Source organism: Ranitomeya imitator, chromosome 1 (assembly GCF_032444005.1).
Source record: "Ranitomeya imitator isolate aRanImi1 chromosome 1, aRanImi1.pri, whole genome shotgun sequence".
NCBI lineage: Eukaryota > Metazoa > Chordata > Amphibia > Anura > Dendrobatidae > Ranitomeya > Ranitomeya imitator.
In genome coordinates this window covers 466,577,894-466,593,393 of record NC_091282.1, presented here as the reverse complement: position 1 = coordinate 466,593,393, position 15,500 = coordinate 466,577,894, and the positions used below count along the sequence as shown (strand labels likewise).

Sequence of the window (15,500 nt, the reverse complement as noted above, 5' to 3'; positions counted from 1 at the left end):
GATCAGACCAGGCCATCAATCCGCAGAAATGTTTCCTGGATTTCTGTGGAGCAGACGGTCCATCCATGTGTATAAAAGACAGCGCTCTATGTACAATCCCTGGCTGCTCCGCGCACCAAACAGGGGGCTCCCATAGACCAGCACACTGCTCTCCTGAAATACTCTGCGCTGCTGTCACCCTGCTCCCTCCACCATATATCTCCCAGAATCCTTGCTGCCTGCCATCCTCTGAGACTGTCTACTTATCAGTATAACTTTGCAATCACCAACAAAATGGCTCCTCGCTGTGTTCCTGAATCCTCTCATCCCTTAGGGTACCGTCACACTATAACATTTCGATCGCTACGACGGTACGATTCGTGACGTTCCAGCGATATCGTTACGATATCGCTGTGTCTGACACGCAGCAGCGATCAGGGATCCTGCTGAGAATCGTACGTCGTAGCAGATCGTTTAGAACTTTCTTTCATCGCTGGATCTCCCGCTGTCATCGCTAGATCGGTGTGTGTGACACCGATCTAGCGATCTAGCGATGCGATCCAGCGATGCGTTCGCTTGTAACCAGGGTAAACATCGGGTAACTAAGCGCAGGGCCGCGCTTAGTTACCCGATGTTTACCCTGGTTACAAGCGTTAAACTAAAAAAAAACAAACAGCACATACTTACATTCTGGTGTCCGTCAGGTCCCTTGCCGTCTGCTTCCCGCACTGTGACTGCCGGCCGTAAAGTGAAAGCAGAGCACAGCGGCTGTGCTTTCACTTTCACTTTACAGCCGGCAGTCACTGAGTGCGGGAAGCAGAGACGGCAAGGGACCTGACGGACACCAGAATGTAAGTATGTGCTGTTTTTTTTTTTTTTAGTTTAACGCTTGTAACCAGGGTAAACATCGGGTAACTAAGCGCGGCCCTGCGCTTAGTTACCCGATGTTTACCCTGGTTACCCAGGGACCTCGGCATCGTTGGTCGCTGGAGAGCTGTCTGTGTGACAGCTCCCCAGCGACCACACTACGATTTACCTACGATCACGGCCAGGTCATATCGCTGGTCGTGATCGTAGGTAAATCGTATAGTGTGACGGTACCCTTAGCAAACACCAGAAGGGAAGGAGAGGAGACATCACACACGTCAGCAGACTCCGCCCATAATTACTGCAGTGCAGTAATGTGAGCTAGTTGTACACTAGGTTTTTGTCAAATTTCAGTAGCTGCTCCCCCTAGTGTTTAAAAGTGGAAATGCCAAACCTTTTCTAATTATTTTTCATATTTTACTAAATTATAAACAAATGATAATATTTTTTAAGAAAATGTAAACAGTAATTCTTTACAATTTTTTAATTGCTGAAAAAATTTTTTTTTGATGGCACCTTCCCTTTAAAGGGAACCTGTCACCCCGGTTTTTCAGTACAAGATAAAAATACTGTTAAATATGGCCTGAGCTGTGCGTTAGTATAGTGTATTTTGTGTACCCTGATTCCACCCCTAAGCTGCCGAAATAACTTACCAAAGTCGCCGTTTTTGCCTGTCAATCAGGCTGGTCAGGTCAGATGGGCGTGGCGACATCGCTGTATCTTCCCCCAGATCTTGCATGTATTTCCGTTGGTGGCATAGTGGTTTGCGCATGCCCATGTTCTGAATCCACTGGGTAGGAGAAGAAAAAACGCGCGATCGGCGCTATTTCCCTGGTGATCTGTGGGGGCGGCCATCTTCCTGAGGCCGCGCATGTGCATATGGAGTCCTCTGCTGCCCGGGGCTTCAGGAAAATGGCAGCGGGATGCCGCGCATGCGCAGATGGAGATCGCGGCGGACATTTTCCTGAAGTTGAGATGCGAACTCGGCTTCAGGAAAATGGCCGCCGCGATCTCCATCTGCGCACGCGCGGCATCCCACGGCAATTTTCCTGAAGCCCCGGGCAGCAGAGGACTCCATATGCGCACGCGCGGCCTCAGGAAGATGGCCGCCCCCACAGATCACCAGGGAAATGGCGCTGATCGCGCGTTTTTCTTCTCCTGCCCAGTGGATTCAGACGATGGGCATACGCAAACCACTACGCCTCCAACGGAAATACATGCAAGATCTGGGGGAAGATACAGCGATGTCGCCACGCCCATCTGACCTGACCACCCTGATTGACAGGCGAAAACGGCGACTTTGGTAAGTTATTTCAGCAGCTTAGGGGTGGAATCAGGGTACACAAAATACACTATAGTAACGCACAGCTCAGGCCCTATTTAACAGTATTTTTATCTCGTACTGAAGAACCGGGGTGACAGGTTCCCTTTAATGTAAAGAGTGAACAAGATGTGACACACATGTCTGTAATAGCCACTCAAGGTGACCTTGTGCCTCATGATGAAAAACAAGATGGAGGAAACGTAGGAGACATGAGAACTCACAATGATGATGTACGAGGGACAGATGTACAAGGGTCACTAAAAATAGAAGACGACTCGGAGTCCCAACAACTCCTTCAAACTAAATCTAGAAAAATCTTGTTCAAATTAAGCAAAATCATTCCTGCATATGATGACAAAATCCATGTATGCAGAAATTCAGAGATATTTGAGTTTTGCTGATAAGTTTGATTTGACGAATGAGGAGAAAAATCAGTTGTTTAAAATGTGGCTTCCAGCAACTTTTTCCAGAAGGTTCTCATTAAAAATGCAGAATGATGAGTTCTATGAAGAAATGACTGATGTAGAAAGATTAAAAAATTTGATATTCTGTGGATTAAAAGAAAATTATCCAGATATTGAAGTTCTTCTAAAATTAAAGATTGTCCGGAAAGAATGTACTTTTACATTCATGTCCATATTTGAAAGGTTGTACAAAACTGTCATTACAAATTTCAATAAACAATCAATGATAAATTGTTTTGTAAACAAATTTGGATTCCTAAATCCTGCATCTCGTGTTATTGCATCACAAAAAGATTCTTTATTTGAATGTGCGCAATCCCTTGATTTGTCTAGAAAACATGAGAATTTTGAAAGGAAAACAAATTTTTCAAAAAAGCTAGTAACATAATTAAATCTTATCAGAAGCCAAAATCAAAATCTCCAAAACTGTCCCAAAATCACATCTATAAAGTACGAAGAAAATTACATATTTGTTATAAGCCTTATAAAATGATTCAGGAGTCCTACACTGAAGCTGCTCTGAAAGGGTTAAAAGCTGACGGGCCAGATCTGTCTGTAAAGATGGCAGAAATTGACAGACAGACAAGTGAGCATGGGGGGTGAGCTGAACACTCCATTATCACAGCTCTTCAAAGATCTAAAAATGACATAATTAAATAGAGCTTTTCAACAAATTATTGACAGAGTTGAGATTTGGTTTAGAAATTGGCTAAAAATGTAATTATATGATATGAAAATGAGTTATACAATGTATTATTTATTAATATGTAATTATTTTACACAATATAATTCTGCAGTTATATATATATATTAATATAGTATACAGTAAATACTGTAGCATATTTGTGTAAGTAGAGATTATATTAACTGTATTTTTATGTTTAGTGAAATAATTAACATTTACTCCAGTAATAATACTTAGAATTACATTAAATACATTTATTAAATATATACATATGTATAAGATAGTTAAATTATTGTTTTTAAATAAATATGAAATTACCTTTATCTTTTATTTTTCCTTAGAATTTTCATTTTAACCCCTTCATGACCAGGGGATTTTTCGTTTTTCCGTGTTCGTTTTTCGCTCCCCTCCTTCCCAGAGCCATAACTTTTTTATTTTTCCGTCAATTTGGCCATGTGAGGGCTTATTTTTTGCGGGACGAGTTGTACTTTTGAACGACATCATTGGTTTTAGCATGTCGTGTACTAGAAAACGGGAAAAAAATTCCAAGTGCGGTGAAATTGCAAAAAAAGTGCAATCCCACATTGGTTTTTTGTTTGGCTTTTTTGCTAGGTTCACTAAATGCTAAAAATAACCTGCCATTATGATTCTCCAGGTCATTACAAGTTCATAGACACCAAACATGACTAGGTTATTTTTTATCTAAGTGGTGAAAAAAAATTCCAAACTTTGGTAAAAAAAAAAAAAAAAAAATTGCGCCATTTTCCGATACTCGTAGCGTCTCCATTTTTCGTGATCTGGGGTCGGTTGAGGGCTTATTTTTTGCGTGCCGAGATGACGTTTTTAATGATAGCATTTCGGTGCAGATACGTTCTTTTGATCGCCCGTTATTGCATTTTAATGCAATGTCGCGGCGACCAAAAAAACGTAATTCTGGCGTTTCGAGTTTTTTTCCCGCTACGCTGTTTAGCGATCAGGTTAATACTTTTTTTTATTTGATAGATCGGGCAATTCTGAGCGCGGCGATACCAAATATGCGTAGATTTGATATTTTTTTTATTGATTTATTTTGATTGGGGCGAAAGGGGGGTGATTTAAACTTTTATGTTTTTTTTATTTTTTTCACATTTTTTTAAACTTTTTTTTTTAACTTTTGCCATGCTTCAATAGCCTCCATGGGAGGCTAGAAGCAGGGACAGCACGATCGGCTCTGCTACATAGCAGCGATCTGCTGATCGCTGCTATGTAGCAGAATTGCAGGTGTGCTGTGAGCGCCGACCACAGGGTGGCGCTCACAGCGACGGGCAATCAGTAACCATAGAGGTCTCAAGGACCTCTATGGCTACAATGGAGACGCATCGCCGACCCCCGGACATGTGACGGGGGTCGGCGATGACGTCATTTCCGGCCGCCCGGCCGGAAGCGGTAGTTAAATGCCGCTGTCTGCGTTTGACAGCGGCATTTAACTAGTTAATAGGTGCGGGCAGATCGCGATTCTGCCCGCGCCTATTACGGGCACATGTCAGCTGTTCAAAACAGCTGACATGTCCCGGCTTTGGTGCGGGCTCACCGCGGAGCCCTGCATCAAAGCAGGGGAGCCGGCATCGGACGGTATAGTACGTCCGATGCCGGTAAGGGGTTAAAGCAGGAATTGAACATGGATTTATGTTTTTATTTACACAGGAAGTTATAATAACTGCATGATTTTATATGTATATATATTTAACACTTAAAAGAAATAATACATAACTAACAATTTAAAATTTGTGTACTGTAAGTTTTTTTTCTGTAACATTATCTAAAACTTGTTTTTTTTTTCCTTTGCATGGTAATAGTATATATATTTTTTTCTCCACTGCATGGCATGACATGTCACACCTCTGTTTCAATAGAGCTGTAAGAAGAAGCTTTAGAAGCTCCTCAGCCTTTACAAGTCAAATGGATTCAGTTGCAGGCCCTGTACCAAATATATAGCTGTAGAACAAATGCTCAAGTTTCTGATGAATGAATTCTATCTATAGAAAGTTTGCACATAGTGTAAGATAATGAATTTGGGGAATATTCAAAGAAATATTAAAATTAAATTTAATAGTTTACAATGCGCATTGATAATTAGGATACAGTAATTTGGGTTAATATACATGTATTCTTATTCTTTTTATGTGAAATATGTAGTTTCAACTTCTATGTGTGTCACAGTCTGAGTGACAGATGACAGATGAGTGTATGAACAGCTGCTAAGAGTGAAGTTAACGTAAGACTAATGTGGAATGTATGCACAGTATGAAAGAGGCCTCATGATTCATGGTATGTTGGAAAAAAACAACAACTTGTGTTTATGGGAAATAATGCGATTCAGTTAAATTATTACAATATTAAGATATATTTAACCCCATTTTGACATTAGATGTACTATCCCGTCGAGGTGGGGTGGGCCCCTATGACCACCGACGGGATAGTACGTCATACGCGATCGGCCGCGCTCACGGGGAGAGCGTGGCCGATCGCGGCCGGGTGTCAGCTGCCTATCGCAGCTGATATCCGGCACTATGTGCCAGGAGCGGTCACGGACCGCCCCCGGCACATTAACCCCTGGCACACCGCGATCAAACATGATCGCGATGTGCCGGCGGTATAGGGAAGCATCGCGCAGGGAGGGGGCTCCCTGCGGGCTTCCCTGAGCCCCCACAGCAACGCGATGTGATCGCGTTGCTGCGAGGGTCTTCCTACCTCCCTCCCTGCTCCAGGCCCGGATCCAAGATGGCAACGGCATCCGGGTCCTGCAGGAAGGGAGGTGGCTTCACAGAGCCTGCTCAGAGCAGGCACTGTGAAGCCTGCAGTGCTGTAAGTCAGATCGGTGATCTGACAGAGTGCTATGCAAACTGTCAGATCACCGATCTGTGATGTCCCCTCCTGGGGCAAAGTAAAAAAGTAAAAAAAAATTTTCCAAATGTGTAAAAAAAAAAAATAAAAAAAATATTCCTAAATAATGAAATATTATTCCCATCAATACATTTCTTTATCTAAATAAAGAAAAAAACAATAGAAGTACACATATTTAGTATTGCCGCGTCCATAACGGCTCGACCTATAAAACTGGCCCGCTAGTTAACCCCTTCAGTAAACACCGTAAGAAAAAAAAAAACGAGGCAAAAAACAACGCTTTATTATCCTACCGCCGAACAAAAAGTGGAATGACACGCGATCAAAAAGACAGATATAAATAAGCATGGTACCGCTGAAAACGTCATCTTGTCCCGCAAAAAACGAGCCGCAATACAACATTATCAGAAAAAAAGTAAAAAAGTTATAGTCCTGAGAATAAAGCGATGCAAAAATAATTTTTTCTATAAAATAGGTTTTATCGTATAAAAGCGCCAAAACATAAAAAAAATGATATAAATGAGGTGTCGCTGTAATCGTACTGACCCGAAGAATAAAACTGCTTTATCAATTTTACCAAACGCGGAACGGTATAAACGCCTCCCCCAAAAGAAATTCATGAATAGCTGGTTTTTGGTCATTCTGCCTCACAAAAATCGGAATAAAAAGCGATCAAAAAATGTCACGTGCCGAAAATGTTACCAATAAAAACGTCAACTCGTCCCGCAAAAAACAAGACCTCACATGATTCTGTGGACCAAAATATGGAAAAATTATAGCTCTCAAAATGTGGTTACGCAAAAAATATTTTTTGCAATAAAAAGCGTCTTTCAGTGTGTGACGGCTGCCAATCATAAAAATCCGCTAAAAAACCCGCTATAAAAGTAAACCAAACCCCCCTTCATCACCCCCTTAGTTAGGGAAAAATTAAAAAAATGTATTTATTTCAATTTTCCCATTAGGGCTAGGGTTAGGGTTAGGGCTAGGGTTGGGGCTAGGGTTGGGGCTAGGGTTAGGGTTGGGGCTAAAGTTAGGGTTAGGGTTGGGGCTAAAGTTACGGTTAGGGTTTAGATTACATTTACAGTTGGGAATAGGGTTGGGATTAAGGTTAGGGGTGTGTCAGGGTTAGAGGTGTGGTTAGGGTTACTGTTGGGATTAGGGTTAGTGGTGTGTTTGGATTAGGGTTTCAGTTATAATTGGGGGGTTTCCACTGTTTAGGCACATCAGGGGCTCTCCAAACGCGACATGGCGTCCGATCTCAATTCCAGCCAATTCTGCGTTGAAAAAGTAAAACAGTGCTCCTTCCCTTGCGAGCTCTCCCGTGTGCCCAAACAGGCGTTTATCCCAACATATGGGGTATCAGCGTACTCAGGACAAATAGGATAACAACTTTTGGGGTCCAATTTCTCTTGTTACCTTTGGGAAAATACAAAACTGGGGGCTAAAAAATAATTGTGGGAAAAAAAAGATTTTTTATTTTCACGACTCTGCGTTATAAACTGTAGTGAAACACTTGGGGGTTCAAAGTTCTCACAACACATCTAGATAAGTTCATTGAGGGGTCTAGTTTCCAATATGGGGTCGCTTGTGGGGGGTTTCTACTGTTTAGGTACATTAGGGGCTCTGCAAATGCAATGTGACGCCTGCAGACCATTCCATCTAAGTCTGCATTCCAAATGGCGCTCCTTCCCTTCAGAGCCCTCCCATGCGCCCAAACAGTGGTTCCCCCCACATATGGTGTATCATTGCACTCAGGACAAATTGGGCAACACATTTTGGGGTCCAATTTCTCCTGTTACCCTCGGGAAAATACAAAACTGGGGGCTAAAAAATAATTTTTGGGGGAAAGTTTTTTTTGTTTTATTTTTACGGTTCTGCATTATAAACTTCTGTGAAGCACTTGGTGGGTCAAAGTGCTCACCACACCTCTAGATAAGTTCCTTAGGGGGTCTACTTTCCAAAATGGTGTCACTTGTGGGGGGTTTCAATGTTTAGGCACATCAGGCACATCCAAACGCAACATGGTGTCCCATCTCGATTCCAGTCAATTTTGCATTGAAAAGTCAATTGGCGCTCCTTCGCTTCCGAGCTCTGTCATGCGCCCAAACAGTTGTTTACCCCCACATAAGGGGTATCGGTGTACTCAGAACAAATTGTACAACAACTTTTGGGGTCCATTTTCTCCTGTTACCCTTGGTAAAATAAAACAAATTGGAGCTGAAGTAAATTTTTTGTGAAAAAAAGTTAAATGTTCATTTTTATTTAAACATTCCAAAAATTCCTGTGAAGCACCAGAAGGGTTAATAAACTTCTTGAATATGGTTTTGAGCACCTTGAGGGGTGCAGTTTTTAGAATGGTGTCACACTTGGGTTTTTTCTATCATATAGACCCCTCAAAATGACTTCAAATGAGATGTGGTCCCTAAAAAAAAAAATATGGTGTTGTGAAAATGAGAAATTGCTGGTCAACTTTTAACCCTTATAACTCCCTAACAAAAAAAAATTTGGGTTCCAAAATTGTGCTGATGTAAAGTAGACATGTGGGAAATGTTACTTATTAAGTATTTTGTGTGACATATCTCTGTGATTTAATTGCATAAAAATTCAAAGTTGGAAAATTGTGAAATTTTCATAATTTTCGCCAAATTTCCGTTTTTTTCACAAATAAACGCAGGAAATAGCAAAGAATTTTTACCACTATCATGAAGTACAATATGTCACGAGAAACAATTGTCAGAATCGCTGTGATCTGTTGAAGTGTTCCAGAGTTATAACCTCATAAAGGGACAGTGGTCAGAATTGTAAAAATTGGCCTGGTCATTAAACGTGCAAACCACCCTTGGGGGGTAAAGGGGTTAAATATTATCTACTCAACATATATTTCTATATTTCTTTAGTAATTATTATTTCTTGATTTAGTTAATAGTGAATGTGCAATCACACATCAATATGGTTTATCAAAGAAAATCTATATTTAGAACATTTTTCCAAATGATAATTTTATGATATTTAGTGTTTTTTTTAATGGTTACATAGATGGGTACACATCTTCAAACAAATATATGGCACAAGCTGATATTACAGTTAAAAGATTAATTATTTTTAATTTTGGTTTTTATAAATGAATTTTCATAAAATAATATTTTTTGCTAATAAGGGGGAAATGTGTTTTTGATCCAGATTACATCATCACATTTCATCAATACCTCTTCACACATTTTAATAAAGAAGAAATATTAATAAGGTATTATTGTGTATAATAACATTAAGTATTATAAAAGTCTTTTTTTTTTTACTCTAATGAAGGGTATTATATGCAAAGTTACATAATTTAAATATTTTGGTACTACAAGGTTATGACAAGTATGAAAACATTTAAATGATGAAAATATTAAAGGGAATGTGTTACTGAGACATAACCTCAGCATTTATCATCAACATATAAAGGCCTTATTTTTATTTTTCATTTCTAATTTTTTCTTACTTCATTTTTATTCGCAATTTTTCATTTTTATTTTTTATCTCAAGAAGAAAAAAAAATCATCACTATTTAATAAAGTAATGTTTAATACAAGAATATTGCTTTACTAAATATAGTCATCATATGGTTTCATTATAAAATAAAAGTTTCAATTCTGAGTTAAATAAAACAATTCATTCATTCATATATATTCTTATTTTGGTCCATGGCTATACATTCTTACATATTATTGGTCTACTAAATATAGTTTATTAATAAAGTTTTAGTATAAAGATGAAAACACTTGTTACATAAGACACACTGACATCATCTATGGGTTCAAAAAGAAATTACACCTATGACATAAAAATGTCCTATCACCTGAAGAATATGGTTAATAATGTATCATTAATTATTATTATTTAATTTTTCCAAATATAAATTCCATATTAATATCGTTTAATAATTATATGGATATTATTGATTGCTGTGGTACGCTGTGATAGTATAAGTGAGGTAAATTACCAGATTTGGTATAGAATAGGGAATGAAGACTTCAATCAAGATACTGAAGTTCCGTTAATAAAGACTTTAAATATTTCTAAATTCAATTGATTCTTAAAAGTTGCAAGAAGAAAAAGCCGCTATCCAGAAGTTCCACAAGGTAACAATGTTATGATTTCTGAGTAATAATAGACTGTGTCAAATACAATTCATGTCACCACTGACAACTACAACATCCATCGCTGACAACTATAAGTACAGTATCTAACTGACATCCACAATTGGAAAGGAAGATGATCCTATGATGCTAAGATGAACTGTGTTATTATGTTTTATCATGTTCCAGTGGTTTCCTATCACCTATAAGACTTCCATGAAAGCTGGTGAACAATCAGGTAATTGTCAGGACGCTACAACCCTGACATGTGTCCTGTGCACTAAAGACTAGTTATGGTCCTAGGTTTAGCAAGGAAGAGTCAATGTAACCCTTGCTGTGATGACCAAAGATGTCACACCTGTTCCAAGACCAGTGCGGATGATGTGGAAGATTCCAGACGATTTCCAAGGCGAGTCAATGTAAGTCCAGGTCTTTAAAGGTGACACTGCACTGATATTAAAGCTACATTTCTTCTATGAACTTTGTTTTCTTATCAACATTTGAATTTATGGACTTTGATTGACACATGACACACAGTCTCTACATATCTACATGCTATCATCTATTTCAAAAGAATTATAATAAAGATTGTTTTAAAAGAATCAACAAGACGACATCAAGATGAAGACCAAATGATAAGAACTGAGATGCTTCAATTATGTATAGGGAAGTATAATTATATATATTTTAAATGACTATTAGTCACGGCTTACCATAACATGAATTTATTACCGTATATACTCGAGTATAAGCCGACCCGAGTATAAGCCGACCCCCCTAATTTTGCCACAAAAAACTGGGAAAACTTATTGACTCGAGTATAAGACTAGGGTGGAAATGCAGCATTTACCGGTGAATTTCAAAAATAAAAATAGATCATTATTTCCCCATAGCTGTGCCATATAGTGCTCTGCACCGTTCATATTGCCCCATAGATGCTGCACAGATGCCCCATATAGTGCTGTGTGCCGTTCATATTGCCCCATAGATGCTGCACAGATGCCCCATATAGTGCGGTGTGCCGTTCATATTGCCCCATAGATGCTGCACATAAATCTGTGCCATGGCCGCTGCTGCTGCTGCAATAAAAAAAAAGAAAAAAAACACATACTCACCTTTCTTGATTGCAGCTCCCGGCGTCCGGTCCCGGCGCCTCCAACTTCCCGGCGTCTCTGCTCTGACTGATCAGGCAGAGGGCGCCGCGCACACTATATGCGTCATCGCGCCCTCTGCCTGAACAGTCAGAGCGCAGACGCCGGGAAGATGGAGGCGCCGGGAAGATGGAGCGGCGCCCGGCGGCTGGAACGTGGACAGGTAAATATGCCATACTTACCTAGTCCTAGCGATCCTGGCGCTCCCCGCCTTCCTCCCCATCTTCTGTGCTGCAGCCTCTTCCTGTCAGCGGTCACCGGCACCGCTGATTAGAGAAATGAATAGGCGGCTCCACCCCTATAGGAGGTGGAGCCGCCTATTCATTTCTGTAATGAGCGGTCCCACGTGACCGCTGAAGAGGGGAAGAAGCTGCAGCACAGAAGACCGTGGGACGGCAGGGACAGCGCGAGGATCGCTGGGACTAGGTAAGTATACCTCAGCGCCCTCTCCCCCTCACCCGCCGACCCCACCGCTACCGTGACTCGAGTATAAGCCGAGAGGGACACTTTCAGCCCAAAAATTTGGGCTGAAAATCTCGGCTTATACTCGAGTATATACGGTAAATTATTTTACCAAAGAAGATCTTATTAATATGTTTAATTTGAGGGTTCCAATCAATGTCTGTCACCCTCGAAAGGGGTAATTGTTAAATATTAATTATTAATTTAATTATTCTTATTTTCAATTCTGTACTGAGCACATTGTCTCTCGCTGACATTACAGAAGATATTTCTGTATATGTAGCTCAGAGCATAAGTCAACACCATATACAGGGAACAGGTGGTCTGTGGGACATATAAATAACGTCTCTTAGGAGGGTGTGGGGCTTGTCACGTGGGAGCTGTCACCTACTGCCTTCACCATCATTCTCCATGGACGTCAGACAAGTCACACAAGGAAGGAACAGCTGATAGCCATGATTCTGCTCCATGAAAGTAAGATGACTTCTCATCTCAGAAACGATGAGGAACAAGCGCTGATATTTATAAATGGACATACTTTTTGTAACTATTTAATCTATTTTTATGTTTTGCTGCAATGTGGTTTTTCTGTGGACAATTCAATAAACCACTACATTTTTTATGAAAATATCATGACATTTAACACATAGTCACGCCCCCTTTAGAGCCCCCCGGACTGTGGTCCCGTGGTTCCACAAAATTGCAATAAACTAATGTATACTGCAACATTTGTGCCTCTGTTTCCATGCATTACAGTATCTTACCTGAGAGTCGGCGGAGGAACAGCGTAGTCACAGAAGGCAGGGTCCCTTCCTCAGGAAGCCTGAAGCTGCAAAAGTGGGGCAATGCTGCAGTCTCGGGGTGTGATGCTGTGGGTCCGGTGTCGGTGGTGAGGCAGAGCTGGAGCAGGGTCCCATCCTCAGGATGCCGGCGGCAGCAGAAATGGAGTGCACCTCCGGCCTCCGGCAGAGCAGAGTGCACCTCCGGCCTCCCCCCAAAGCCGTGGCCCCAGGAAAACACAAGAGTAAAGCTGGAAAATTTCCTTGCACATCATGGCAAAGCTGGTGAAAACAGCTGAACTCATTTATCTAACTAGAACGACCTTCCTTACGCCTTCAGTAATTTTGGTTTTAAAGGGAATCTGTCACCTCATTTTTCGGCTATAAGCTGCGGTCACAGCCATCAGGGGCTTATCTACAGCATTCTGTAATGCTGTAGATAAGCCCCTGATGTAACCTGAAAGATAAGAAAAACAATTTAGATTATACTCACCCAGGGGCGGTCGAGGTGCGGTGCGGTCCTAGTCCGGCGCCTCCCATCTTCATACGAGGTCGTCCTCTTCTTTGCTTCCTGTCGTGGCTCCTGCGCAGGCGCCGGGAAAGGTCGGAGAGGCCCAGCACCTGCGCACTGCAGTACTTTACTCTGCCCTCAACAGGGCAGAGAAGTACATCTAAGGTGATGGCCATATCTCTTATCGGCCAAACCTGGTGACAAGTTCCCTTTGAAGGTAAGGTACGCGTTTGTAGGTCATTAATAAATCACTGTAATGTAGCATAACATGCTGCTATAAGCAAGTTTGAAATGCATGTGAAACAGATTTCATGTGTTATATGAGTTTTAAGAATGCACTGGGGGCTGACATCTTGGTTTTGCAGCAGTAGCAGGGCACTATCAGTGTCAGATTACGGCACCCCATGGACATAGGAGATAATAGACCGGCGCTGACCCTATCTCTAACATTGTAGCAGCATTAGCAGTGAGCTGGGCATGCCTCTGTGGGCTGCACAACTCACTGCTGTAGGTGTGACTAGCTGCCATTTTATTATAGTCCTGTGCTATCTGCCGAGCTCCACTTACTCTCTATCGCAGGACAGAAGAAGCCCTCACTGCTCCTCTGTACTCCAAGCAGGCACACATCCTCTGCTGCTCACACGCTGCCCTGTGTGCTTCCCCTGCTGTGTCTCTGCCTCCCCCTCACACACAGTCCCTGTAAGCTCTGGTAAGGCTACGTTCACATTTGCGGTGCGTCGGGCGCAACCGCGGCGACGCATGCGCCCCTATATTTACCATGGGGGGGCGCATGGACATGCGTTTTGTGACACATGCGTTTTTTGGGCGCAAGCGTCAGGGCGCAGTGGACGCTGCTTGTTGCATTTTTTTGTGCTATAAAAATGAACGCATGCGTCACAAAACGCAGCGTTTTGCTGCGTTTTTGCGTGCGTTGTGTCGCCGACGCAGCACACAACAACACAAATGTGAACGTAGCCTAAGCTGCACTCACAGCCTGCAGAGAGGGAGGTTACACCTGGAGAGAGAGAGAGAGAGAGAGAGAGCGGGGCAGCTGACAGGACAGGGATTAAGGTGGGGGAAGGGGGATGGCAAGAATGTTATTCATAAAAAATGCTGCTGAGCCCACTGTGTTCTGCTCCTCTGTAAACAAGCTGTGCCTCTGATGCAGTAACTGCTGGTGATAGCAGGTCACAGGGCAGTCACACACAAAGTGGTGCTGCCCTGTGATGCTGCTCTTCATTCTGCCCCAGGGATATTAGACCACCCAAAAGGGGAGGGAAATGGTGATGTCAGCAGTTACTGCCCCAATTTTGCTGCTAACAGTAAAGCTGCTAAATCTTACTATAGCTGCTTGAGGTCTAAAACGGAAAATGCTCCCCCTAGTGGTAAATATGTATATTTGTAGAAAAATATATAATATTTTCATATAGAAATGTTTGCAAACAGTGCAAACATTGCATTAATATATTTTAATTACTATTTTAAGCTTAATTTCACAAAAAAACAACAAATACAAGAAAACTGGTGGCACCTTCCCTTTAAGTATTTTTTCTATAGTGCTAAGACTATATTCACTGATCAAAGCATACCTCAACGTCACCAGGCAGTTATCTTCAGGGACTTTCTCCGTATCAGGCTCCTCCACCTCATTACTTCTTAATGAATCCACACTAAAAATGAAAAGGAAAAAAAAAATATATATTAAATAACGCAATTGTTTTCAAAGAACAGGGGATGGATTTTACAATTAGCTTGTGTGCCAGTTTCCAAAAATCCCTGCAAGTAGGCAGAGGCGTGCTCATCACGCCGGTTCAGGGATGTACAGAGCCACTTGTTTAGTATGATTCCGCCTCAAAGCAAGTGTCAGACTTAAGCCAAAATTCATAAATGTATGTTTGTATTGTGTATATATATATATATATATATATATATATATATATATATATATATATATATATATATATATATATATATATATATATATATATATATATATATATATATATATATACACACACACACACATATATGTAAATACTAAAAGGCAATATAGTATGTGGCTGGGCAATATACTATGTGACTGGGAAATATACTACGTGGACATGCATATTCTAGAATACCCGGTGCGTTAGAATCGGGCCACCATCTAATGTATGTATGTATGTATGTATGTATGTATGTATGTATGTATGTATGTATGTATATATATATATATATATATATACACACACACATATATACATACACACACACATATATATATATATACACACA

At 41.0% G+C, this 15,500-nt stretch overlaps 1 protein-coding gene across 1 annotated transcript in view; it reads right to left on the bottom strand.

Moving 5' to 3' along the window:
* SNAPC3 (small nuclear RNA activating complex polypeptide 3) overlaps positions 1 to 15,500 on the bottom strand; it is a 131,111-nt gene that overhangs the window by 56,957 nt on the left and 58,654 nt on the right. Inside the window, exon 2 of the mRNA XM_069765175.1 lies at positions 14,816 to 14,896. Within this exon, the coding sequence (XP_069621276.1) occupies positions 14,816 to 14,896 (81 nt within the window). The remainder of the gene's footprint in view (positions 1 to 14,815; positions 14,897 to 15,500) is intronic.